At 43.4% G+C, this 27,710-nt stretch overlaps 1 protein-coding gene across 4 annotated transcripts in view; it reads left to right on the top strand.

Annotated features, from left to right (window-relative positions):
* Positions 1 to 25,517, top strand: part of ARIH2 (ariadne RBR E3 ubiquitin protein ligase 2) — a 31,378-nt gene extending 5,861 nt beyond the window's left edge. For all 4 annotated transcript variants that reach the window (XM_062631725.1, XM_062631726.1, XM_062631728.1 and 1 more), the window contains 13 exons: positions 11,171 to 11,238; positions 12,934 to 13,001; positions 15,215 to 15,358; positions 16,029 to 16,150; positions 17,005 to 17,114; positions 18,102 to 18,219; positions 18,994 to 19,044; positions 19,148 to 19,169; positions 20,684 to 20,835; positions 21,902 to 22,045; positions 22,390 to 22,458; positions 23,622 to 23,705; positions 24,161 to 25,517. In XM_062631725.1, the coding sequence (XP_062487709.1) occupies positions 11,171 to 11,238; positions 12,934 to 13,001; positions 15,215 to 15,358; positions 16,029 to 16,150; positions 17,005 to 17,114; positions 18,102 to 18,219; positions 18,994 to 19,044; positions 19,148 to 19,169; positions 20,684 to 20,835; positions 21,902 to 22,045; positions 22,390 to 22,458; positions 23,622 to 23,705; positions 24,161 to 24,232 (1,224 nt within the window). In that variant the 3' untranslated portion in view covers positions 24,233 to 25,517. The remainder of the gene's footprint in view (positions 1 to 11,170; positions 11,239 to 12,933; positions 13,002 to 15,214; positions 15,359 to 16,028; positions 16,151 to 17,004; positions 17,115 to 18,101; positions 18,220 to 18,993; positions 19,045 to 19,147; positions 19,170 to 20,683; positions 20,836 to 21,901; positions 22,046 to 22,389; positions 22,459 to 23,621; positions 23,706 to 24,160) is intronic.
* The last annotated feature ends 2,193 nt before the right edge of the window (positions 25,518 to 27,710 follow it).

Genomic DNA, 27,710 nt, shown 5'->3' with positions numbered 1-27,710 from the left:
GCATGTGCTTTTTTGTTTCCTGGCATACTTTCTCACAATACTTCAGTGACCCTGTTTCTTCCTTCCCCTCTCTCTCCCCGAGGAAACTGGTCATTTTGTTAGTTTTCTGAGACAAACTGGAGTGGAAAGAATTTGCATTGAATTAAGAAGCTTAGAGAAGAATGAAATCGAATAGAATGTGTTAAGCTATTTGTTATTGTTATTTTCCATTGAGTTAATGGATATGAGTAAACAGGGGCAGACTTTTGTAAGAACTGTGTTAACTTCTTCCCTCTAACTTGCTTGAGCTCTGAAAACTTCCTTTTGGAGACTACTTTTCATAACGTCTTGGGGATTTTGGATAGTGGTAGTGGTTCTTTTGGAGCACGCTAGTTTGTTTTGTTGATTTAATCTTCTTTACCTTGTGATAGCTACTGGTTATGTCTGAGCATTAGCTGGGAATTAAGGCAGAGTTCCTGATAGAGATGAAGGTAAACTGAAGACTCTTCAGGAGGTACAATGTTAAAGGCAATGCATGGTATGATATCTGAGCAGTTTGCTATCACAAGAAATTAATAGACTAATACAGTTTCCTAAAACAAAGAAAAAAAATGAATGCAATAAATAGACTCAATGCCATGTTTAAATGTTCTGACACTATATTGTCATCAGGTGAGTCACTTTCCAAAAGTTGAATTGGGGGTATTAAGCATGTTTTTTCTCTGTGACATATCGTCTATACACTTTTAAGACCAGTAATGGATATTCGGAGCTTTATGTCTTCATACTTGCAATCTGCAGTGTTACCAGCTAATAATAATCTAAATAAATAGTATTTCAGTTGCTGTGCTTATTAACCCTCGACATTTGGTTTTTAACCTCTTCAGCTGTTTCAGGCTGATCGTTGAATTCCTATGTTCTTAAAAGTGTGGAGGTGAAGAGTGATCCTCCTTGGAAGCCCTCCTGGCTAACTTAATTCCACATGAGTTACAGCTGACTTTGTTCTCACTGGTACTGAAGCTAAACAGATGAGTGAGCAAACCTTGCATTGGCTGGTGAACCTCAGGTCAGGTGTGAGGGCTCTGCATATGTTAAAAGTGTGAATGCAGTGCTTGCTTTTTATCTATGCCAGAGAGACAAAAATCAGTGAAAAGCTGAAATCTGATAAGAGCATGAAACCCAGCATGTAGTTAGATGTATGTTCTTGCATCTTTTACTGTCATAGGAAACTTTTACCTTGAATTTTTCTGACTCCCTTTTTTTATCTGGTGGGGGAGTAGAGCATAGAAAAACCTGTACAAACAGTGTAGTGGTAGACAGAATCAGCTGTGCTGTGTGGCAGGTTTGCAACTATAGTAGTGGTTATCCCAGAACCATGCAGAAGCAAGAGGGAGTTTGCAAGTGATACTCTGAAAGTTTCTCCTCATTTTGGTTTTAGTAAGAGCTAAAGTCCTTGCTTTCCAAGAAAACAGGAGGAAATGTTTGCTTCTGGGTTAGTGCTGTTAATTTGGAGGCCTGTTTGTGGAGGGTTCAGTTAATACCCTGACTAAAATTAGGACAGGCTATCCCTGCTGCAATATGCCAGAAGAAAATCTCAAACTGATATCCAAAACTGTGATTCTGTGACCAAAAGGCCTGTGAATTGAAGCAGATCACTTTTCATTCCTCAAAAGGTCACTTGACCAGAAGTCAGCACTTGTTAAGGGCAATGCTCTTGAAAGCAGACTGGCATGTATTGCCTGCAGACAAGGAAAGGAATTACAGCGGTTCTTTTTCAAAAGTAGTTATAACTTCCATTATCTTTCAAAAATAATGAATTGAAATAGCATAGCAATAAGTTTGTTTTCAAGATAACTGTCAGGGGTCATTGAGTGGTTGTGGATCCTGGTGTGGCAGTATCAGTCCATGCATACAAACAGTAGGATAGGCAACAGTTGTGCAAACAAAGTTGACCCTGTCACTGGCAAGCAATTAAGTGTGTGATGATGTCATACTGTTTTTGTTTGTGAATGACACTTCCTGGCTCTGCTGGGAGTCCCGATGCAAGTCTGGAATATCTGTGCTGTTCCACATGACTGGCAGTAGTTGCTCTGTCTCAGTGGTGACATGGGTCTTTCTAGTTTTTAGCAATAGTTTTTTAAAACTCTTGATATAAACCACTGGATAAAACAATTACAGTCAAGTAATGATTTATTCATAGACTGTAGATCTTTTTAGAAGCTGATTGTCAGTCATGAAGCTAAGATATTTCTGCACGTACAAGGGAACAAGGAAAAGTTAGTTGTGTATTACAGGCAAATGATACTGATGTAGTTGTTCCATGAAAATCAAAGGAACTGTAAAATTGAAGAACTTGGAATTTTCACTTTGCTAAAGCAAGTAATGTGCAAATATTTACCAGACAGCAAAAAGTTTACTTCTTCTGCTACTTAAAATAACAGCTTGTGTTGTGAGGTATTTTTTTTTAGCCCTGTTCCTTGAAGAATAAAACTTGGTAGATGAAAAAAGTATTTGATGACATGATATAGCTCTGAATCTGTTAATCCATGTTATCACTATGGATTTTTCAGAGATAAACGAGTTTTTTGTATGTTCTTGCTCACCTCATTGATGTCGCATCTTTTAATGCAATCAAATTAGTGTTTGCTCAGAAAAACACGTCCCTCTGAAACTTCCACACACTCAAATTGCGCTGACACAGAAAGAACAGTGAGTTTTAGAGCTGCCTGGTGAATGCTGGCAGCGGTCCTTTTCAAATACCATGTTTAGCAGATCCAGAGTCATCTGCGTGGAGATTGGCAGCCTCTGTGAGCAGCCCTACCCACGGGAGTTGGTGCTTGCAGGATGCCTGTTCAATGCGATCCAAAAAAGTCCATAAAGATCCAGTTATTGAGACACCAGTGTGTGCCTCCCTGCATTGCTGTGCAGACCATGACCGGGCATGTGGTGTGGGGTGCTTATCTGAACAAACCTGCTGTGTGGCATGCTTGTCGTTTTTTTGGTGCTATAATGGCTTCATTAAACTTACATGCAACATAAAATGGAAGTCATAAAAGATGAGCCATACACGAGTTCCTCAAGTGCAGGAGAGGTACGAAAGCCCCTTGAAATATTAACACGCATATATATAAGAACAGGGTTTGAAAAATTTATGTTCAATGTTAATGTCCATAAGAGCCAACATTGGTAAATATAAGTATATATTAGTAAACAGTAAATATTTAAACATTTATAATAAATGGTAGAGCCTGATAGGCAAATTTGACTTCTCTACAGAACCCCTCTGGTGCTGTTTGGCAATGATAACATGCTATTTCCAAGTACCTGTAAACCCTAGATTAGTTAGGTTTATATCTGTACCACGTTCTGCGTTTTAATATCAAGCCAACATTATGTGGGGCATCCAGGCTGAAGCTGGAATCCTTTGGAGCACATGCATTTGGGCCGTACCTTTGTTCTTTACCCACGTTTTGTTCCTCAGCAGGAAGAACCTGGAAGTTCTGCTGTATAAAAACTGTGTTGTTGCCTACCGGATTCAGTAGTACGTTAAACATCAAGAGAGCATGAGTATGTCCATAACTGTCATTAGTGTGTGCTTTATTTTGACTTCTAAAGGTCTTTAGGAAAAGAAGGTGTAGTAGTTTTTCATAGACTTCTGGCCAGGAAGATAACAGCTGACTGGAGACTCCTGACCTTGTGACAATTTCATGAAGCCCATGCTCCATCCCTGATGGTGTTCAAGGCCAGGTTGAACAGAGCCTTGGGTGACATGGTTTAGTGGGAGGTGTCCCTGCCCCATGGCAGGGGGGGTTGGAACTAGATGATCTTAAGGTCCTTTCCAACCCTAACTATTCTATGATTCTAAGTCATTTGAGGAGAGAAATCAGTTTGTTCCTTATTGCTGAAATTCTTGACTCCATTGGGAAAATGAGCCACGAATGTGGAGGGTGATTATAGCCCACACACTTCTTTGTGATTCATGCCTTAAGTGTATCTTGCAGTCAGTGTGACTGCAGGGAGCAGAGCTAAAGTCTGTTCACAGCTGTTGATGAGTATGATCTTGTTGGGAGGTGGAGGCAAGACACAAGTCATTAAATATGCCAAAACAATCTTTCAGTAACTGTTTCATGTTGCAAGCTTACAGCTGGACAACAGGATCACAGGAGTACCATAAAGCAGCTAAAGCACATTGCCAAACCAGGGTGTTGTGCCTGTTAAGAATGGCACAGTGGGAGCGAGCTAGGCTGTGTGCTATGAAACACTCGCTTACACAGTTGTTCCTCCTCCCCTTCTTTTTATAACAGAAGAAAAACACCCTGGAAGCTGGAACTGTCAAGGAAAGGACTGTGTTTTTTGGCAATACTCACTGCACACTTAGCGCTAAACCCTGTGCCCTGCTGTGTGCATGCACAAGTGCTTTCCAGTTTCCATTATCAGCCCTGTGTCCTGAGTGACTGGGAGTCACAGTTGTGTGAGCTCTGGTTATTACCTGCCCTTTGCTTCCTCCTTGTGTATCCTTAGAATCCTCCTTCCTGTCAACCAGAGGGAATTGTCCACTTCTGAGTTTTGCTGGGAAAACACCTAGGCAGGGGCTGAACTGAGTGCCCTGGGGGGTGTTGGCAGCACATGGGGAGTGCAGTGTAATGTGCATGGGGCACTGATGCTCTCAAACACTGCATTAGGTTGGAAAGAATAGCTGCAGTGAGTACAGCTGGGGAGTCTCATGTCAATCTTTTATCTGTGTGCTGTCTTACAGCTTTCTTGCTGCATTTCTTTTGCTCTGAATCTTCCAAAGAAGGAATCTCATAGCTATTTTGTAATGCCTCTGGCATAGCATCTTGCTCAAGTCTTAGTTTTTGTAATTTATTTCTGAATCTCCTCAGGATGGCCTAATAGCTTGAGAAATACGTGTGCTGAGATTTCCTAGCTGAGTCTTACTGATCCTGTTTGTTGGCAGCTGCACCTGAAATTGTTGCTGTCCTGTGTAGGAGAATGGATGGGTTGAAGCAATGTGTAAGTGTGGAGAAGGAGTTAGAATTTAACCCAAGTTCCCCTTTCTTGAGTATTTGGGCAACTAGGTTATGCACTGGTGTTTTCACAAATCATAACACCTGCAATATTTGTCATTCCCACTCTGCCTCCCTAATATGCTTCTAATCTTGTGAATTGACACCAGATCTCTGCATGCCAGAGGGTGAGTGATGGGGTACAGATTAAAACCCTGTCATGAAGCGCAGCTCATGTACTGCTGCTTGTCAAACCTTTTCCATGGTATTGAGTCCACAAATTCCAAATTGTATTTCTTTCCCTGCAGTCTGTAATCAGAAGGGGGCCTGAAATGTCTGACAAATTGTAAGCAATACTGTGAGTGAAAAGGTGGAAGGCTCTTTCTGACAATTTTAAGCCTGATTGAAACCAAAATAAAAGAACAGGGTGTTTGATTTTGTTGTGACTTTGTTTTTTTGTCCTTGATAAGTGAAATTAATTTGAATTCAGTTTTATAAACAGCCTTCTAATGCTCAGAACCCTGTAAGAGATACAGAGGACTTTGAAAAGATGTTGAACACTGATGTGACGTTAATCACGGCTCAGGTCCTTGCAACCTCAAGGGTTTTCTACCAGGACTGCATATTGGAAGTCTGTCTGAAAGAGAGGTAGATCAGAGCAAAGGAGAAAATGTGGTCCAAAAAAGAAAGCTTTTTTGTTGCCCTTTTATTTCTTCTTAATTCCTAATATTTCTGCAGTTTTCTGACAAAACCTCCAGTAAAAACAGGGCAGTCAGAAATCTTTTTCCAGTGGGGTGGGGAGGGAGTCAGATCTTCCTTCCACAAGAGAAATGTGTATAAACCAGTGTTTTTTCTATCTGTGGGTCACTTTCGTTACCTCAGTAGCCTTAATAAAGCATGTCTGAAGGGGGTTTTTTCTTCAGCAAAATTATTCTGTACAAATTACGGTTTCTCTCTAAGGTATTACTCTGTCACGAGCTCAATTCAGACTCTCTTTTGCCCATAGTTGCTCACCACTAGCAACAATTTCAGAGGCTCTTGCTGTCTGTTTTTACTATTGAAAAGGTTGAAGAGTGGGTTTTTAGAAGTTTTGATGTAACACACAAACTAATACCTTCCCAAGTTCATCCTTTCCTTGTAGAACTAACAAAAGCCATTCATGGATTAAAAGAAATGCTTCTCAAGATTAATCCTATTTGCTTAAATCTCTTTGGATAAAAACCTTTGATTAGGGGAAGGACAAGAAATAGAAGCTGCATTTCTTCACACCAGGTTTGTGTTCATCTTAGCAACCGTGATCTAACAGGAATTGTCAGCTTGATGCAAAGCCATGGGATGTCAGCCCCAACCAGATCATAGTATCTCCAACACATTCTGAATTGAATCTCTTTAAGAATCATGTGATGATTCTTGGTTTGAATTCCTGATACCACATCTCTGAAAGTGAGGATTGAAACACACCTCCAAAATACAGGCCATCCCTTGGAGAGAAGTGAAATGAACTCATGAAATATTCATGCAACATACATATGCATGAGGGGGTTCTGTAGAATGTAAGCTCTACAAAAGACAGTGGTTTTTGAGCTTTTAGGAGACATTTCTGTCTGAATTGGCAACTGTCAGAGTGGCATGGTTGGAAAGATGTCCTGCTGTAGAGGCACAAGCTTCAGCTCTTCAAACAGTTTAGCTTATCTAAGGATGCAAGTTGAGGCACAATTGTCTTAGAGCTCTCTAAACACAAGGTACCTGCAGAACTTCTTTGATGCTTTGTTCTTGGTTTGATATTTTTGTTCTTTTGATACAGTCTTGTCCTAAAGAGCGCCAGACTCTCTCCCTTCAAAGTGTGAGGATTTTGCTTATCTTGGGGAGTAAAGAACCCAGGCGATAAATGGTGATAAAAATAATAAGAAAAATAAATACTGTGCTCTCTTGCAGAGAGCAAATAGATGGGTATTTAATGCAGTGAGATTTCTTCCTTGTTCTACTTTCAGAAGCTAATTTTATCCAGCACTTTTTAAATTTTTCAGACTCTTTACAACTCCTGTAGAGTGTTTCCCTTATGCAGCTTCCCCCTGGCACCCATCCTGTGTGCATAGGCACTGCACCCCTTTTCAAGTGCAGTGATAAGCATTAGCATTTGCTGCCCATTTCTGGCAATCAGCAGCCTCCTGTCACTGGTAAGTGAGAGTTAAGCTGACGGAGGTTTGGAAGAGGCTTCTGAGGTGATCAGATTCCTGTTTTAAGGGGCAATTGGAAATGGCACATTGGATGAGTTGCTCTTTTTCTCAGCTTTGCTACCCCATTATGAACAAAGAAGCCTGATCTTGAGGAAAGAAGCCTGATTTTCAGGCTTCTTTCAGCTTCAAATTTTCCAGGTTCAGATTTAGACTGAGCTGAATTTTGATGTTAAACTTTTAAGCTGGTGCTGAGAAAATGGGGAAATGGAAAGGAGGGAAAGAAAGAAATCTTGTAGCATGTCTACTGCTTTCAGCTTTCATCTTCTAAACTTTAATAAATTTAATCAGAGCAAGAAGTGTTCTGGAGAAGTCAAGTGATATGGAAGTACTGGCACAATTCATCAGGTGCAGACAAAAAACTAACATAGTCATGCAACATCTAGAATATGCCATTCCCTTCTGTGTCTTGTGTTTTACTGAAATGACGTGCTGCCAGCAAGACACCAAGTAGGCTATCTCTCCATCTTTTTTGGATCTTGGTATTCTGAAACAAGAATAGGAGAGTTTAAACAAAGCTGGCTTATCAAAAACTTTTTTAATTTATTCAAAGTCGAGGTTGGATGGGGCTGGAGCAACCTACTGGAAGGTGGCCATGCCCACGGCAGGGGGTTGGAACTTTAAGGTCCCTTCCAATCCAAACCGTTCTATGATGCTATGATTTGTTTTGTGTCTGAGAGAAAGCATTATTGTTCCTGGATAAGCTGAGGTTCTTGTGGCACCCAGTGACTGGTAGGAGACTGAATTGAAGTCTGAGATCTCTTACTGTGTGAAACTTCTGACTCTCCAGGAAATGCTGTATTAGACAGTGTGCCTGGACAGCAACCAAGACTTGTATTTCTTAAGCTGAGAGGCTGCAGTGGGTGCTTATGGAGGGGGCGTTGTTGTCTTCTAACTGAATAGTTCAGCCAGTAGCATCTGCTTGTGCACTGCTTCTCCGGTACTGTAAGGTAATAAATTATGTACGTGTGGACCCAACTTATGATCACAGTGGTATTTTTCTGCACACAACATGTTTTGGCTCCTGCTTACATAGAAATACTTCAATTATTTTGGGGTGGTGTTGTGGAAGAACTGGCTGACTTGGTACAATCATTCACTCATTGTGAATGTACAATCATTGAAGAGACTGGAGAGTGCTGCTAGTCAATAGGAGCAGGCTTTTGTTAAACAGTTTTTCTTGTTTTCTTGAATCTCTCCAGTAGTGTTGTCCCCTGATGGGTATATTCATGTTTGCCTTCTGAATTCCAAGCCTTGCTGGTGGTGAGCAGGACGTAGATTGTAATGGGGTGAGACCGCACAGCAGGCAAGGTCCCAGCCTCATCAGTTACCTGTTCCTTTCCCATTCCTTTTTCTTCCAGTTTGCATGTTATCTATCTTTATCATGTAAGAGCTAGCCCTGCCATGCCAAACAGACTGTGGGTACGTTGCTGACTCTGGGACTTTTCTGTACAAGATGACATGTACTCCAACCAGGTAGTATCAAAAACTTTTGTGCTTCGGGGCTTTTATGAAATGAGATGAACTCAGCTTTATGAATTGAAAATGTTTTATTCTTGGCTGCTTCTATGATAAAAGTACTAAAATTATCACTACCTACAGCTGATCCTGTCAGTGTTTGCAGTTGGAGCAAAATAGAAATGGTCACAGAAGCTTTATTATTCTTCTAGATCTGTTAATCTGACATCTTTCTGGAGCATTGTTTTCACAAGTTGTCTGACAAATAATTTGACTTAAAAAGCATTTGATTCCATTAGGATAGTTTGTTAGATCTCAGAAATGAGTATGCTGGTATTTGTATGTCTCTTTCTGTACATCTTCATTCTTGAATGTACTTGGTTCCTTGTCTGGGAACAAGTAACTTCATGGAGTCATGATGCTGCAGTGGGTGCTACATCTCAGGCTCTGAAAACCCAACTGAAAAATACTCATTTTCATGTATTACATATATTTCAGTCAGGTGGTTCGTCAGGATGGTAGTTCTTCCTTTCTGCTACTGAGGGATAATTTCATTGCTGTTAGAGAGTGATTTATTAGTGTGTGGTTTGCATTTGCAGGAAGCCAGTCTTGTAGAGACCACATTCTTCATGCTTGTTTGTTCTACAAACTCAAAAGGCAGATGTCTTCCTTGTACAAGCAAGTCAAAGGTGTTTGTCTGGGTCTCCCAGGCTGGGGGCTTGAGATAACAAACCCATCCAAGGCTGGCAGTGGCACTTCATGTGGAAAACTGGAGCAGACTGTATGTGCTGTCAGCAGCAGCCCTGCTTGACACGCTCCAGCTCATCCCAAGCTTTTGTGCCGGGAGGGAGGACAGCCTTTGTTTTCTGAGGGACACGTCAGCTGTGAAGTTGAGGAAGGTGACACACCAGAGCTGATGCTTCAGTTATTCTAGAAAAGGGATTATCTAAACATTGAAAATTACTCTTTTATTACTGGGATGTCTTAGTGGCCAGCAAAGCAGGCAAATCACAAAGTAGAGGTGGATGAGAAACAGTTAAAACTCCATCTGTGTTGTGTTGGTGCTACACTGGTTTAGCTCACTGAATCCACCATCCAATGCTGAGAAATGCCAATGTAGGACCAGGGCAGTATCATATGGCAGGAATAGGTCAGTTGTGTTGTGAAACTGCACCTCTTCAGTGGGGTAGATTTAGAAGAGTAATGAATATGCTGCTCCTAGGTGTGCAGAGTTATTTTTTTTGAAGGAGTGACCATTGCTTGTTTTTCCTTCCAGGGTTATGGTGTGATTCCTGTGTATCTGTATTACCAGTGCATTGGATCCTGTGGTTCGTTTTTGGCAGGATTCAAGAAGGCTTATGGCTTTTCAGCTGATGATTTGGACTGTCAGCTTCTTGGGGGGGTGGGGGGGGGAAGGAGCTCTTCCTTCAGTTAGGATGGAAGGAGTTGTGATTTCTATGTATGTATGGTAGAGAGGTGCTGTGGTGATAGCTTGTCTTGGAGTGTAGGAGGTAGAGCCCTTTAACATCAGAGATTGTTTGAATGCAGAATGTGCAGACCACTGGGCTTGCACCCGTGTTTCCTAGCACAGAAAGGAGTAAGGAGACAGGGGTCATGAGTCTGCCTTCCAGGCATTCCCATGGAAGAGGTGTCTCGAATGCTTTGTTTGAACTCCAGGGCATGAAGAAGTTGAGAGGCAAGTTGAACCTCCAGCAGCTCAGCAGATGCCTGTGGTCTTGGTGGGTATCAGCCTTTTTGTGCCAGCAAACCAGTCTGTAACCTTCTGAAATAAACTAATGCATAGGTGCAAAGGAGAATTTGTTTGCTTGTACCCTTGTAACATGACTTTAAATATCATGTTGCAGTATTCTCGAGAATGCTGGGACTAGCGTGGACTGTGCCAGTGTTTGCCAGGAGTCCACGTAATGCAAACAACTCTGCATGGAAATAGCCCCTGTCACTGTAGCTTTCTAGCTTCCTCTTCCAGTCCAGCATAAAACTTTCTCCTCTACAGTGAAGGTTTGGGAAAATGTTTTGGTTTTTTTCCCTGCCCTTTGCTGTCACAGCATACCTGTATTTGCAGCATGTTACTGCGCGTTGCTCAGTAAGTGGTATCCATCTGCCCTGTGGTTCCTACTTTACACACTCAGTGAGAATCCTGATCCCAGCCTGGTCTGTGCCTCTCAAGTACTGGCCACGGCCAGGACTGGATGTGAGGCTTCTAATGAGCAGTTAAGCTACTCCAGTGAGTTCTTGATTCCTTCCTCTCTGGGTTGTTGTGACTCAGTATGTGAGTTTGGGTACCCCCATGCTTCATTCCAGCATGTGTATTGCAGGTGCACTGGCCATGAACTTTATTAGCTCAATGGGAATTGAGTATTGTGGGGGTATTGTGCTAAGTTTGTGTAACTTGCTAGTTTTATAAAATCATAGACCTAAGCAGAGGTGTGGCCTCAAAACATGCCTAACTTGACTTTTTCCTTTTCTACCTAGGTATCACATGCCGTTGCAAAGCTAATATTAGTTAGTTTCCACTGGCAAATCTCAGAGATTTTGGAAAGGTAAGTGTAAATAGTCTTATTCTGTGCTTAATGCTTTTGCTCCTTGCTTTGCAGGAATGCTCAGGGTGGTCCATAGGTGTCATTTTGACATGGGTCTTTGAACCTGAATCATGCCACGCAGTCCATTTCAGGGAGCAGAGGTTGCATTGTTGAGGCTGCATTGCATGTAAGAAGTTGGTGAATAGGAGAGGTTAGTGATCGCAAGTGTTTTTCAGTTTGAGGAATTGGTATCATGTTGGGAACCCTGTGGATACATTAAGCTTAAACTTTGAGGTAACAGATTGAGAGTGGTGCATCTGTATTTCCCTACTTTAACAGTAGGGAAATATAAAGATAACATATGTTCTGTTTCGAGCATATGAGCCATAAATCATAAAGCAGCACCGAACCTACGCTGATGTATCCTTTACGAGTACATTCACATTGACGTTTTTGCTCCTTCTGAATATACACTTTTTTTCTCCAAGCTGACTGGCATTTGGCGAGCAGACAAAGATGATGTGAGAGAACTGAGAAGTGCAGCTCCTTTGTTGCTTGGTCAGTGTCACTGTAACAAAGTCCTCCAACTGATTTCAGAAGGAGGGTTCGAACTCTGCCCAAGCATGTATGGGAAGTGTGTCAGGAGGCACTGCTGTCTGGCAGCCCCTTCAGCAACTACTGGCTCAGAACTGAACATTGTCTGAAAATAGAGACCACATCAGGCTGTCATGCTGCCATGCCATTTTTGGCCCTGTAGCCAACAACTTCATCCAGCGAACATATGGGAGATGCATCTCGTATATGGATATTGTTGCAGCATCTTTGGTAATGGGCTTATTGGATACCATGCATCCTGTGAAGGCTGTTTTCTGGGGAATGTGGAGGGTGAGATTGCTGCATAGCAGCTCAGGGTGATTCTGCAGGTTAGCTAATGAAATCTAAACGAGGAAGTTTGGGGAATGGTTTACTTTATGACTTTGCAAGTTGTTCTCTAGTTGATCTGGTCATCAGAATTTTGTCTTGGTACAAAGTGACATTATCAAATAAAAGCTCCATAGCACAACTGCAAAGTGCTAGCGGGGAGGATTTACAGCACTGTTACAACAGTGATGCTGCTATTTCTGCATTCATTGAGATATAAACGTTCCTCTGCAATGGAAAGCACAAAGAGCAAAGCATATTTAATTCTGAGGCTGCTGGTAGACAGCTTCATATGCCTAAAGGGTGATAATCTGTCACAGAGTAAATACTTAACTGGGTAATAGACTGAAGTCGATGTAAGACCTAACGAAGATAGCTTGATTTTTACAAAGGAGCTGGAGACAGACAGGAGCGTCACTGCAGTGTATTGTTATGGGCAGTGGTTTAGGACTCCTCCAGGAGTGTGGATAGAAAATCTGAGCTTCAAAAATAATATTTTGGGGGGAGGAAGAGAGTTGTAGGAAAATGTTCATCAAGGAGTAGGAGAGAAATGTTAATCCATTACTGCAAGAGGTATTGTTCTTTTTTCTGATTTTGAAGAAAATATCAAAGTTGTGTTGATGAGAGTTCAGGTCGCTGTGAAGGATCCTCACACAGGACACATTTCCCCTTCCTTATGCAAACCTTCCCTACTATTTGCTCAGAGCCTATTATTTATTCAGGTGAGAAAGATCAATTTAACAAAGCAAAATGTATTCAGAGATTGATTTGGTCATTCTTCAATTGCCTTTTCAGACACAAGTCTAATGCTGCCCAATTGCTAGTAGAAGCAAGAGTTCAGCCCACCTCATCCAAACATGTAAGTATGCTAACTATTTTGGTCTGTTCCCTTGGCAGACACCTCTGACCCACCTCACTGGAGGACTGCATTACTAATGGCATAATCTGACCCATGTTAACCCTTCACAAACTAAGGTCCAACACCTTAACTCAATGCTGGGTTTACTTTTTAAATGAGAACACATTCAAGAGGTGTCTGACATTTAACGAGCATTGTTCAAGAATTACTTGCCTCAAGAAAATTAAGATCAGCTTTTTGGCATGAGTGCTGGTACACAATGGAAGGAGCAGAGTGCATGGGCTTGGCTACCTGTTCTAGTTATGCTGTCTTTGTAAAAGACACTAAAGGGAAGCTCTGGCTGCACAGGATGAACAGAGCTTTTCTGTGACTGGAACACAGACTTTTTGATAATTATTATTATTTTCCATATTATTATGACTTTTTGCTCAGGAATCCTTAAGCCAAATCTAGTGCTGTTGCTGCTGAGCCAGTCAGTGGTGCTGTTTGAACCAACAGCTTGTGTTTTGCAGCCAGGGCTATACAAGTCTTTAGATGTTCTTCTTTTTTTCCCCTCTTTAAATAGAAACTGTTGCATGTTTACAGGTTTCATTCACAGTGAGTGTTTTGGTGCAATCCACAGTTACCCAAAGGAAACACGTTGCCATGTGACAGATTCTGAGTGGTAAAATATTACATCTGAGAAACTCTCCTTGGGTTGGGGGAGAGGGGAGATTTTGGAAACCTGATTTGGCATCTAAAATAGCTGACAGGAGTAAGCTTCATGGACTCAAAGTATCTGCGTAGAGTCCAGAAAAAGTCTTTGTTATTTGATGTACCTGCAAATTGGTCCATATGTTTTGAGATACGTCTGAATCTTGTATCAGATGTCACTTAAGTACTCTCCACTGCAATGATGATTTCACTTTAGGAAGAGATTACAGTTAAAAGGTCTTGACAAACTTGGTTTGGTAGGTAATTTGTTCCAGTCTTTTTGTATGTGCTGGAGCAAGTTGCTCTGTGCTTCAGCTCCTAATGCAGGATGATGATAGTTTGGGGGCAGATGCTCCTACTGAGTGTCTGTAGGGCAACTGTACGGAGAAGCTATGGTGGTGAGCTCAGTGGCTCAGCTCAGGAGGGGTTGAGGCAATGCATGTGCTGTTCAAGAAGAGCAGTTGGTCCAGGCAGTCAGCACAGTTGCAGACTCAGTGAGTCTTGTTCTGGTCCATAGGTGAGGCCATTGAGAACAGAGTCACATTATTTACTTTTTCATGTGGTCCTGCTCTCCAACAGTGTGTGGCTGTGGATCATGCAGCTGCTTCTTTGCAGCTGTGGCATGGAAACTGGTGGCTGCTGTCTCACAAGATCACACAAGCTTCTTCAGGAGTAGCAAAGGTTTAAGTATATGAGAAGTGATTGTATGACTTCTCTTTGAAAGGAGAAATAGGAAGATAAACTCCTGCTAACAAACAGGTTTGTAGAGACTTTCTTTTGATGATGCTGTGCTAGACCCAGTTCTTCAGGTCCCAAAGGTGAGCTGAGAGGTGTTGAAGGCTAGATCTGTTGTCGAGGGACTAGCTCAGTGCTACCCAAGGGGAGATCCAGGCTGCTTCTTAGTGCTTTGGTGCAGCTATAGCAGAATTATGCCTGACTTGAAACAAGCCCTCTAATCCTTTTCAGCTGAAGGGATGATGTCTGCTTTGCCAAATGTAGCATACACAGAAGAGATGTGAGATGATGGTCGTCAAGCTCCCTTTCCTCTGTACACACACTGCAGCTTCTGTTGCCTCTCCTCTTACCCAAAAATAATTGTCCAGTAAAGGGCACTGCTAAGCCTGCTTGCAGCTCTAGCTGCTCTCCAGGGCCTGTGGAACAATGATAGAGTCTGACCTAGCTAACAGTATCAGTAAATTCAGGGAAGGACAACATGATGTATTTCCTTATTTTTCAAACAAGGTAAGAGTAAGAACCAGAAAAGTAAAGGTGAGTTCTGGGTAGCACTATATTAGAGGCAGGAGCTGTTCAGTGACCATTGATTTGTTGTGCTCTGTGAGATTAAAGAAGTTCTTGAGAAGGACAATGCAGCATCCCAACACAGCAGCTCCTTTTGAACCTGTTCTTCCCTGCAGCTCATCAGAGACCATTGTCACAATGAAGGTGCCTGTGGATGAGGTGAGAATTCCCTGGGAGAGCTGGGATGCTTTCACTGTAATGCTGGTTTGTCTCTCTCCCAGGCAGTGGTACATTCCTCCCATCACTGCGCTGTCTGCATGCAGTTTGTCCGGAAGGAGAACTTGCTCTCTCTGGCTTGTCAGCACCAGTTCTGTCGCAGTTGTTGGGAGCAACATTGCACAGTGCTCGTCAAGGATGGTGTTGGAGTCGGTGAGTTCAAGGTGGATATGGTGCTGGGTCTGTGTTTGCCATGTTGGCCATTCTGATGCTGACTGGCTGAATTGGTCTAAAACATCTCAGTAATGAGAAAATGGAGCATGGAATGAGAATTTGTGACAAACTTGACTTGAACTAGTGGTCCTTCCATAATCCCTGGTTAGTGTTGACATACCACCACCAGGAAAGCTCTACTCCTGGCTAGATTAGAAACTGCAAATCTGCTGCTTTGGAGTTTGCCTCTCTCATGATATATCATTGCACTGCTTCTGGAGTGCTTGGGGATGCAATCATGCTTACTTTGTGTTGGGTAGAAGCCCATAGCTGCCAGAGTTGCTTTGGGCTTTTCCTAGCCTGTCTTTCATGCTGGCATGGCAGTAACATGCAATTTTATACTTGAAGTATCTGACCTTGTGAATACTGTTTGAAGCACTTCCTGGTTCTGGATGCACATGTGATTCTGTCATCCTTTGGTGAAGACAGCTGGGCTTCAGCTTTTCAGCAGCTCTGATAGATTTGTTTCACAGTTGTGTCCCTCTTGCTACAACAACAGATGGTACCTAGGAAACTGCCTTGAATGCTCTGTTTGCATTCACTTTTTAGTCTAAGTTGCACTGTGCTAAACTAACTGGTACTAAACTAACTGGTTCTTTCCTTTTTTCAGGGGTCTCCTGCATGGCTCAGGACTGCCTACTTCGGACACCAGAAGACTTTGTGTTTCCATTGCTGCCTAGTGAGGAACTGAAAGACAAATATAGGCGCTACCTCTTCAGGGATTATGTGGAGGTACGTGTGTTTTTTCAGTCAATTCACCAATGACTTGCAGAAATCTCATTTGAAGTGTCTTGCATCTTTGATTAGAGCTGCAGTAACTGCAGCAAAAGCGTCCCTGAGAAACATGATGTGGCTGCTCATGTAGGACAGTCTCACTGACGAAATGCTCCAGCAGGTTGCCAGAGTACATTTAGCTCTAAGGTCACCCACTAACTCCTTGGCTGGTGCTTCAGAATTCTCAGAATGTTGCTGCTGAGAACTTCAGTCAGAGTTTTAAAGTCCTTCTTGCTCTCGCATAGATATTTTTTGGAACCTAAAACAAGTCCTTCATCTTAGTGTGCCCCAACTGAATTGGCTTCTTCAGTAAAATTTTATGTGAGTGTTTTGAAATTAAAGCAGTTGTTAAGGTTGAAAGTGCAGGAACAATCTGGTAACTGGGAACTCAAGAAGCAGCATGAAAGAGCAGTGTCACCTCTCTTCAATAAGAGACCCTTTGGGAGGGAATAGCCACCACAGGAGAGCAGCTGAATACATTTTGCAGCATGAGGGGAGGGTGGGGAAAGAGCTCAAATGGAGTAAAATTGTTTGCTCAGTAACTTAATGGGGTCTTAGGGTTGTGTTGCTGTTCTTACTTGGTCTGTAACACTTCATTTGAATTCCCTGTCCTGGACAGGCTGTAAGTAGCACTCCCTCTCCTAATGTGGAAGAGGTTTATCTGCTCTGTTAACCAAAACCTGGTGACAGTTTTCACTCTTTCAACAAGAGATAATTGACTTACATGGTTTTGAGGACAGGAGTGGTGAAACTTGCATAGATAATGCTCTTCTGCACCCACTGCTGATCTTACCACCTTGATATGTTCACAGAGCCATTATCAGCTGCAGCTGTGTCCTGGTGCAGATTGCCCTATGGTTATACAGGTACAAGAGCCAAAAGCCCGACGAGTGCAGTGCAATCGTTGCAATGAGGTCTTCTGGTAAGTAGCAGAGAAGCTTAAAGATCATGGGGGAAGTGTATGCTGTCCTCAGAGCTACTCCATTTGTTTGCCAGCAGATTTAGAGTGCAGAAACATCTTAAATGCTTTGCTGGAGTTGTTTGTAACGTAAGTCAGCTTGAGGAATTAAATACTTGGGTTTGACTTCTGCAGGTGGTCAGCCATCCCCTTGCTCCACAAACTCCTTGGGAGCTGGGTGCTCTGACAACGAGGGAATGCAGGGCTTGAGTAATGAAGGGGTTCTGCCATTCTCCTATCTTGGCTAGGTTACAAAGTTCAGTACAGACATAGTGACTGGTAGAGATTCTGGTAATGGATGTGGAGGCCTCACCACTGTCTGCTGGTATTGAGTTTTTTTACAAGCCTTTGACTCCCAGAGTGTCTGGTGTGTTTTGAGGCTCATGCAAGAATACTCTGCTGAATGGGAATGCTAATGTTCCTCATCTGACTTCAAGTGTATATGGGACCAGATAAGAGATAGCTTGTGGGCTGCTGAAATGTCTTCTGCTCCTGGTACTCCAGAATCACTGCTGTTGAGAATGTGGAGCACAATACATACTGGTTTAAAGACCCAGCTTACTGGTATCTCCACATAAATGGCCCTTACTCACCTGGGACTGGTCAGGTCATGCTAGTGCCAGGTGCCTGATATCTACCACTGAAGTCAGGCTACTTGTAAGGTCACTGGTATGCCCCGGGCCTCTGCAGTCATGTTAGAGCAAACATAGGTAGGGTCCAGGGAGAGATGTGTCAGAGAATGCCTCAGTTCGCTCTCACCCTGAGTACAGGTTCTGCACAAGAGGGTAGGGGCTTATTGGAGTTCAGCCTTGCTCTTTGCACTCCAGTAATACGCAAGTACATTTGCCTCCCTTATCCTTGCTTGGCTTCCCAGATTTTGGTCATCAGGAAAACCTCAATTCCTGAGCCATTCCTTGGAAATCAATGTGTCTTTTTTTTTCCCCTGTTCAGCTTTAAGTGTCGGCAGATGTACCACGCACCCACAGACTGTGCTACTATTCGGAAATGGCTCACCAAGTGTGCAGATGACTCCGAAACAGCCAACTACATCAGTGCTCACACTAAAGATGTAAGGGCAAGCACCTGCATGTTTTTTCTTGTCCTCGAGTGCTGCCTGGGAAGCGAGATACAGTTCTGCGCATACATAGCATTGTATGCTGCTTTTTCCGACTGTAGATCCTCACAGCTCCCTAGGGCCTGTGATAGAACTTTGAAATGATCAGTGAAGATGTATTTAAATGTAGGAAGGAGAGAGTGTAGTAAGAGCAGAGTCAGTGCCAAATAAGGCACTAGTAATGTTTAAACTTGAACTCTAGAGTACTGTGAACTGGAAGGTGAGGGAGATAAAGTCTTGATTTGGTAAGGACAGCAAAATGGAGTAGATGAAGTCTGTGAATGAGAAACTGGGGTGCTTCTAGTAGATTTAGACCAAAGAAAAAGAAGTGTTACATACTCTGCACTCTACCTGTAGAATTGTTTTCTAAAATCATAGATACACTACCTATATCCTCTACATGAGCTGTCTGCAAATTGGAACTTCTCATGTCTTTTGGGGATTTTGTGGCCTGACTTCAAAACAGTTCTTAGCTGGCACTTGTTCTACCATAGCGAATGACAAACATGACAGTGCTAATGGGCCACAAGCTTCAGTTGTGTTAGCTCCTTTTTAAATGGAGCTGTCAGGAATGGGTGGGAGGCAGGATGTATGTATGTTAATTTTGTCATATATGCCTATGCATATATATAAAAAGAAAAGCAGGAGGGGAACAATCACAAGTGTTGTCATTCTGCAGAAGGCTGCTAGAGGCAGAGTTGTATCTAACAAATGCTTCTGTTTCCGCAGTGTCCCAAGTGCAATATCTGTATTGAAAAGAATGGAGGCTGTAATCACATGGTGAGCAATTCCCCAAACACATCAGACCTTCCTTCTTCTAAGCAAATATTTATCCCTGCACACTTTTCACTAACCAGTGCCTCCTGTGTCTTCTTTTTTTCAGCAATGCTCCAAGTGCAAGCATGGTAAGTTGGATTTGGAGGAAATTTTCTCTGCTTGTTAGTGGTGATGTTCTTTTCTCTTTTTTTTTTTTTTTTTGCGATATGGGACAAATTGTGAACATTGACTGAAATATTTTTCCCCCAAGTCAGAGGTGAACAGGATTTTAGTTACAGACTGGTGTGTGATGCCTTTATTTTGTATATTTTTCCCGCTGGCTGTGGTCTCAGCTGTGTTCTGATTCAGTGCTGGTTTGGTTCCTTCTCCCTGACATGTTCGTTCTACCGAGAAGTCTCCATCTCTGCCATAGTATTAGCAGTGGACTCCATCTCAGAGGAGCATATTAAATGCTTTCCATATAATTGTCATCCACTGAAAATACTGGCAAAACTGAACCATTTATTCAGATCAGCTTTAAGCCCTTCTGCTTAGTGATGGAAATAATGAGCTTCAACCCAGCTGAAACTGCAGGAGCTATGAATTGTTCTGTGTAATGTCAGCTGCTGGACTTCTCAGTCTGCCGCTGTGCAATTAGCAGCCTGAGCATCTTTGACTAATTGTGTGATCCTACAGAACAACAGCCTGTTCTTGCACTTATGTTTTCATGGTAGAATCAATTCCTGTTGCCTTGGAGCGATATAGTTTGTATTCAGCCCTCTCAGTGAAGTGTGCCACTAGGAAATATTGTAATACCTTCTCTGGAAGATGATTGAAGATTACTGTGTTCTCTCATTTTCTTTGCTTTGGGGTGCTCAGCAGCACTGGATGTGCTTTGATGAAGCTCTGTGACAAGGGTGAGCAGACAAATGCCAAGGTACCACAGGGACTAGTAGCTGGGAAGGCTGGTGATCTCTGGACATACAATTATGAGTAACACAGAAGTGATTCCTATTGTAGCAACTTAATCTCCTTCTTTTTCCTTCCCAGTAAAACAGCCACAGCCTCAGTCTTAAAGCAGGAAACTGTCACATGGGTGTTACTATTGCTCTCTTTCCTCTACTTTCTTCCCAATTCAGCAGCTCCTAACTTGAAGTGTCATAAACCACTGATCTCTGAAGTTACTTGGGTAGTTCCCCTCTTGAGAGAACTGAGGGCAGAGTTTCTTTTGTATGAGTTAGTTCACTTTTGCATTTGATCATGTTTTATTCAGCCAGAGGTGCACATGGGGCAGTATGCCTGTGATGGGGAGGATGCAACTCACAAATAAGATTGCAGCCTGCCTCTTCTTTAATCTAGACTGACAGACAGCCTGTGCAGAGTCCAGGTGCAGTTCTACCTATTGGTCCTGGTGTACAGGATGCAGCACTTCAGGATTTACTTTCCATAGTTGCTCAGGAGGCTGTACAATGAAAATCTTCAAGACAGGCTGGTATTTGTGGCTCACTGTTGTGTTCCGTTATGCAAGATGGTACAAAATGTATATGTCTCTTGGCTTAGCAGAGATATCTGAGAACAGATGGGCTATGTCTCCTGAAGCTTTTCTTTCTTGGAGGTGTTTTTTTCCTGTGTATCACAGTGGGTTTTTCACTGTTTTCTGCAGACTTCTGCTGGATGTGTCTGGGAGACTGGAAGACTCATGGCAGCGAGTACTACGAATGCAGTCGGTACAAAGAGAATCCTGATATTGTAAACCAGAGTCAGCAAGCACAGGCCAGGGAGGCCCTTAAGAAGTACTTGTTCTATTTTGAGAGGGTAGGAGACATCTCCTTGGCCAGAGCTGCTGTAGCCTTTTAATGCTCCCTGCCTGGTGCAAAGGTCATTGCCAGCAATCTGCGTGCAAAAAACTGCCCAAAGAGAATCTGTGCAGAATATTCAGGCCCTGTTTGTTTTGTCACTCAAAATCCTGCCCTGTGAGTCCCATCCAAACCAGTGATGTTGTACCCAAAGCAAATCACATTTGGTCCTGTATTTCCTTGTGCTAGAGGAAATAAGTATTACCTGTGTGCCACTGTACCATTTTCCTGCAGGCTGAGTGCTGCTGCAGTAGATAGATATTGCTCCAATCATTTCCTTCCAGGATCCAGGGAACTTCATTTTGTTGTAGACTGTCTTTCTAGAGACAAAGACTAAACCAGCTCTGCCATGGTCAAAGCTCCAGTGGCTGTAGCAAAGTTTCCCTTATATTAATCACATAGTTAAAAGCTGCAGTCAGAGCATCTCTGTCCACACAGCAGCCTCGATGCACCTGGCCATACAGTGCAATTCTAGAGCAGTATCTCTAGAAGAGAATGTGGTAGAGATTAAATGCTGCTGCATTTCAGTTTCCCCCTTAAAATGAGTTTATTCTTCACACCATGAGCCAAATCCTGTGATAAAACATGTGTTCATTCCTGGCTCTCCAGACCAATAGGTTTTAGGGAATGTCCATGTTTACAATGTGCACACGGATATTGGAGTTCATTAAGCCTGTGTTAAATGTTAAACTCTTGATATTCCTATAGAAATCCTTTAAGTAGGGGAATCACCATTAGTATTCATCTTGTTAGACACAAGGTCGTTGTGTGACCTGAGGGCATTCCCACTCTGAGGAGCTGGGTTTGCTCCCTGCTCTTTGCTGCTGTCAGTCTGTTGTACACAGCCTCCATCACTTGCTGCTGGAGGTGCTGCCTGGCTGTTCTTTCCCACAGCATGTCTTGCCTTGCTGGACTTCTGCCACAGTTCAATTTCTGCTTGCTAGAGCTTGTGCTTTTACAGCAGCAGTACTCTGGTCTCATGCCATTTTTGTCTTTCCCTGTCTCCCATCCCTCACCCCTTGCAGTGGGAGAATCACAACAAAAGCCTACAGCTGGAGGCGCAGACGTACCAACGAATCCAGGAGAAAATTCAAGAAAGAGTTATGAACAACTTGGGAACATGGATAGACTGGCAATACCTACAAAATGCTGCAAAACTACTTGCAAAGGTAAGTAGTGGTGTCCTGGTTGTCACAGAGAGCACACACCAGAGTGCTAAATTCACAGCACTGAAGAAGGGAATTTAGAGCTTGTGGGTATGTGGGGCAGTACGTCTGGTCTAGGACACGAATCATTGACCAAAAATCATTCGGAAGTCACCTCTGTGAAGTTATACTTTAACTGCACAAGTTCCTCTAAGGAAAATAGAGGAAATTCCACCATGAAGTGCCCAGTTGTCTGTGTCAGAAGGTGGCTTCTTAGCCTATAGTGGTCACGCAAATATGACAGTGTTGGCTTCCAAGTCTGAGACTCTTGTCCTTCTTTTCTCTCTCTTCCTCCCGCTCCCCAACAGTGTCGTTACACCCTGCAGTACACATACCCGTATGCCTACTACATGGAATCTGGTCCCAGAAAGAAACTGGTAAGAAGTTTTGCTCTTTCTGTGCTGATAACTTTTTGTGCTGTAGCTGGCAGCATGCTGGGCTGAATTCCAGAGCTTGGCAGTGTCTGACATAAAAGTGCTGAGTTTGAGGTAAGGACAGGACAAATAATAGGTGGTTTTGCACCTTTCCTCTTCACTTTGAGTTACCAGCAACTCAGTCCTCTGATACATTACATTATTTTCCCAGGGCACTTCACTGCACTTCCACTAACAAGCAATTTATCCAGAATGTTTTGAGGCTGGAAGTGTGCATTTATTCCTTGGTAAGACTTACCAGAGTGCGGTGGGCCATATTTCATATGAAGAGCTGTTGGAGACTAGCTTTTCCAGACTTGGATCAGGGTGTAGCTTTGCTTTTTATTCCTGCTGTAAGTTCCTTGCTGGCTTGGTGCATACCACAGGCTGGACAAGTCCAAAAATAACCCTAGAATCACTGAAGAGGTGGTTTCTTTGACTCAGTTGTCCAGTAAAACCTGTTACCCAGTCTCTCCCCACAACATCATGTGTATTCTCTGAGGCTGTGGACAGATGTTCTCTGCTGGATCTGACTGTGCCAGTGCAACAAGTTACTGCTCCCAGCAGTGGTTAACAGTCACACAGAAACACAGAGTGGTTTGTGTTGGAAGGGACCTTAAAGGTCATCCAGTTCCAACCCTTTGCCACGCACATGGACACCTTCCACTATAGGAGGTTGCTCCAAGCCCTGTTCAGTCTGGCCTTGGGCACTGCCAGGCATGGGACAGCCACAGCTTCTCTGGGTGCCCTGTGCCAGCGCCTCACCACCTTTACAGGGAAGAACTCCTGCCTAATATCCCTCTGCTCTACCTGCAGAGCTGCTCACAAGAGCATTTTGTGACCTGTTTGTGGCAAAATAAGCCGAGTGAGGAGTTATCTGTCACTTGCGGTGTTTTTGGGCTAACTGGATTAATTTTCAGTGGTGCAGGTTGGGAAATGCTTACACAAGAAGCTGCTGGAAGGAGTGATGCTGTCTAGCTGAAGGTGGATAAGGAGGAGGCACAAACCTGTTTTGCCAGCACAACTGTCAGCAGAACACATTTGTCTGCTCTCAAGTGTAGTGTGTGGTATGAAACTGCTCCACTAAACTAGTTTCCTGTTGCTGTCTCCGATTTTTCCTTCTGCAGTTTGAATACCAGCAGGCCCAGCTGGAAGCTGAAATTGAAAATCTCTCATGGAAGGTGGAGCGAGCAGACAGCTATGACAGAGGGGTGAGTGTTCTGCTTGCTTGAGCCTGTTGGCCAGATTTTGTTTGGCCTTCACACTGCTAAGGCATTAAAGTGAGAATTCTGAGAAACTGCATCCAGAAAGACACCTTTAGCCAGCAGATGTAGAAGTGAAGTGCTCACTGCCTAATGGGAGAGGGCTGCAGCAAATCTCCTGCAGACTGAAACAGGACCAGCAAAGCTCTAGAGGAAGCTGCATGTAACCCTCTGGTGAAGAGCAGATTCCTTAAGTGTGTAGCTTTCTAGACAGAGTAGGGGCCAGGTAACTGCAGAGGGAGCCCTTGCCAAAGGGAAAAGGATCTGCAATCTTGTGATCCGGAGTGCATGTGGTGCATGAAGCTTGGTGCTTCTCAGGCTGGAGCTTAGTCTCTCCCTAAAGAAAATGAGCTCTTCTTCTCTGGTGAACTTGTGCTGACAGTTTCTACCTTCTGTTTTACCAGGACTTAGAGAATCAGATGCACATAGCAGAGCAGAGACGGAGGACCCTGCTGAAAGACTTCCATGACACATAAGTCAAGAGGAAGTGACAAAGTGCAGGGGTGAGAGCAACGAGTGAAGTGATGGCAGCTTCACCAGGATAAGCAGGCACTGCCTCTGGGATAACACGGCCAAGGACAAAGCCACCCCTCCCCTTGCAAGTCAGACACATGCAAACACCACATCTTAGTCCAGTTTGTTCTTTTATCTTTCTTTTTCTGTTTCTGCCAGGCTAGAGGCCAGAGTTCAGATTGGCATATTTCTTGGGACATTTCCCTCCTGCCCTTGATGGTTTCTGAAGGGGAGGGAGTTTTTCTCTGAATGGCTGTTAATAGTATTAGATCATTACAATTTATGTAATTTTCAACGGTTGTACAATTATACAGACAAACCTTAGAATAACACACAACCCTTTTTAAAAGTAAATTGGCAGTGGAGTGTTTTTCCTTAATCTGCTTGTATATCTAATGGGCTTTTACCCCCCTCTCCTTTCCTCTGACCCAAAAATCCTCCTAGGCACTGAAGGAGGATACAAAATCTTGGCTATTTCCCGATGCTCCTTTAACCAGGGCATTATAGCATTGTCACTGCACGAGGAGAGTGGCTGGTGTTAAGAGTGGCTGCTGCTGTGTCTGACCCAACAGTACCAGCAGTGGCTGTGATTTAGGATAATGACATGTGGCATCTCTTCTTGTCAAACAAATGTGCAAAATCTTGTTAAACCAACAAAAGCAAACAGAGGAATTGTAGGGGAGAGACCTACACTGGGGGATATGCCCAGAGTCAGGTCAGATTCTGCATTTGATGAATTTTTAGGTCTTCCATATAGATTTTTTGCTTTACTTGTTTTTGTGGGGAGGATGTTGTATTGCCAAAGTGAGTGATGAGAGAATAGTAGCATACAGTTGTTAATCGAGGCTTGGGGCTTTTGAGGAGTGAAACAATCGATGTTATAACAGTGCCTTGCAGCCTGGTAAAGATTATTTGTGCCTGCTGGGTAACATGGCTCAGAAAATCTGATCCCGTTCATGAGGATGAGACTAAACACTGCTACATTATGAGGAGGAAGGAATTATGTACAACACACTCCCTGGCCCATGTTGGCAATGTGGATGGACACTTGAATACAGGTGCACTGCTTGTGCAGAGCCTGCACCAAGCAAGGCAGAAAAATTAGCAAAATTAATTTATTTGTATATTAGTATTGATACTGGTGGGGACTTATCAGAAAAATTGATTGTTAGGAGCATGTGGAGCTTTTTTATTAACATTCTTTTTTCTAATGTAAAATATACACTAAAATAAAAATATGAAAACCTAGTTCATCTTAATAGGGGTTAACATGGAAAAGGTTTACTTGAATGCTGAGCTTTGCCTGTTTGCTGCAAGAAGCAGGCCTCATGCTAAGATTTCACAGGCATGTATGTCGCCTGCTCCAGGAACATGCTGTTTGCAGCCAGTAAGGTGAAGCTGGAGTCTGATCTGAGGAAATCTTCACCTCTGTGGGGAACTCATGGGGTTGTCTTCCATGCTATATGTGGAAGTGTTGCTTTTGATGCATCCCTGTACTACTCTTATACAATGTCACTTGGTAAAGATTAAACTGGAGGGGAGTGGAAGCGCTAAATTAATGCATGTCAGAATAAGCGAACTGTTGGAACCTTTTTCATATACCTGTGACATGAGCAACCTGCTCTAGTGGAAAGTGTCCCTGCCCATGGCAGGAGTTGAAACTGGATAAGCTTTAAAGTCCCTTCCAACACAAACCATCCTGGGTTTCTGTGATTTGCAGCAGTTGTAACTGGACAGATGCATTTCAACAAGCAGTTACAAGAGGAGTCGCTGTTGTAGGAGCTAATGCTGTGGCTGTGCTTTTAGTACACAGCAGAACATTTCAAACTGAGAGGCCCTTTCCTTCCTCCCTCCCTGCCTTCCCTGGTGTAGGATGTATCCTCAGGGAATGGAGGAATTCACTGCCAAGGAGCTGCTGGCAGTGGAGTGGGAGTTATAACAGAGGCAGCTGAAGGTAGAGTGGGGTTGCAGAGCTGGAGCCAGGGAGCAGGGTAGGGACCGGGAGGGAGCCTGTGGTTTCTGGCGGCAGTGCTGCTTGTTGTTGAAGAGGGCTCCATAACCATGGTCTTTGTATTCTGTCATTGCTCCAGCCACTGCCTCCTGACATCATTCCGTCCTCTGCTCCCAGCAGCAGCCTCTTTGTGCCCTGTATATTCTAAAGATCAGACTCTCTGTTCCCCTCCTTTTCCCAAACGACTGTCAAAGTCTGGGCACACGGCACTCAGGGAAAGGGACAGTATGGCGTAAGGCTTGCCAAGACCCAGCAGTTTGCAGTGCCTAGAATCAATGTTTAAACTGTTCTTTAAAACTGTAATGTGCAAAGTACTAATTAGGATAAAAGCTGCTGTTGTTCTTGTCTAAATGTAACTATCACAACACCAGATTTTGCAGAACAAGTATGTTGAGTTCCCTAATCCCAAAGAACTCTCCCTGCTGTTATGTCCCGCTTTGAGCTAGATAAGAATGGGGTTTTGTTTCTCTCCCTCCCTGCCTGCTGCCCTTCCTCCCTTTCCCGTACTCCCACAGAATGCTTTGCTATGAATCCTTGTTTATAGACAAGCCCAACCATACAGCTGTGGCCAGACTTTCTGAGCAGGCTGCCACGATGCTTTGCTAAGGAACAGTAATAATTATTGCACAGTGTCCCCCCTAATTCTTCTAATTTTCTGAAACCAGTTCCATTTATTCGGAAAGAAATCAAAACACTTGTTCTGAAGGTGCTTGAAGTCCTGCTTTGCATGCACAGATCCTGTTTGCATACTCTGGAATGCAACAGGACTGATATGCAGCCTGGGCAGGGTGAGTGACTGCTGTTGTAGTGTCATACAGAAAGTCATAGGCTCTGGAATGAAACCTGCAGAGCATGGGAACTGCTGACTCCTTGTGTGGAGTGACTTACACTGCCAGCGAGGCGGGTGACAGGGAGGAGACTGGAATTCTCAACACCAAAAGATGAGGCCACGTTTTTCTCCTCTAGTAGGAACACAGCTCTTTTTGTGTCAGTGAGGTTACACGATTTTACAACAGCATGTAGTGACAGGACATGGGGGAAATGGTTTAGCTGAAAGAGCATAGATTTAGGTTAGATACTAGAAATAAAATCTTCACTATGAGGATGGTGAAGGAATGCAACCTGGGCTAGTGGAAGGTGTCACTGCCTGTGGCAGGGGTTTGGAGCTGGATGAGCTTTAAGGTCCACTCCATGATTCTATGACTGTAGGTGAGTAGAAGGCATCTCAGGAGCCCTTAATTCCCAGGTACAGCTTCCCTTTGGTCCGTTACTGCTACAACTTTTAGTTTTCCCACCCATTTCTGGTCCCCACACCAGTCTGACACCTCCATCCTTGCATCCCATTCTCTTTATTTCAGTTTCGCTCGTGTTAGTACATTGACTGCCTCATCTCTAATAGTCCTCAGGCTTCCCAGACTGTAACAAAATGT

This window comes from Pezoporus occidentalis, unplaced genomic scaffold, assembly GCF_034315485.1.
Source record: "Pezoporus occidentalis ecotype Australia unplaced genomic scaffold, CSIRO_AGI_Poc_V1 ctg371, whole genome shotgun sequence".
Classification (NCBI taxonomy): Eukaryota; Metazoa; Chordata; class Aves; order Psittaciformes; family Psittacidae; genus Pezoporus; species Pezoporus occidentalis.
The sequence above is the reverse complement of the archived record's forward strand: the minus strand, read 5'-3'. Positions and strand labels throughout refer to the sequence as shown.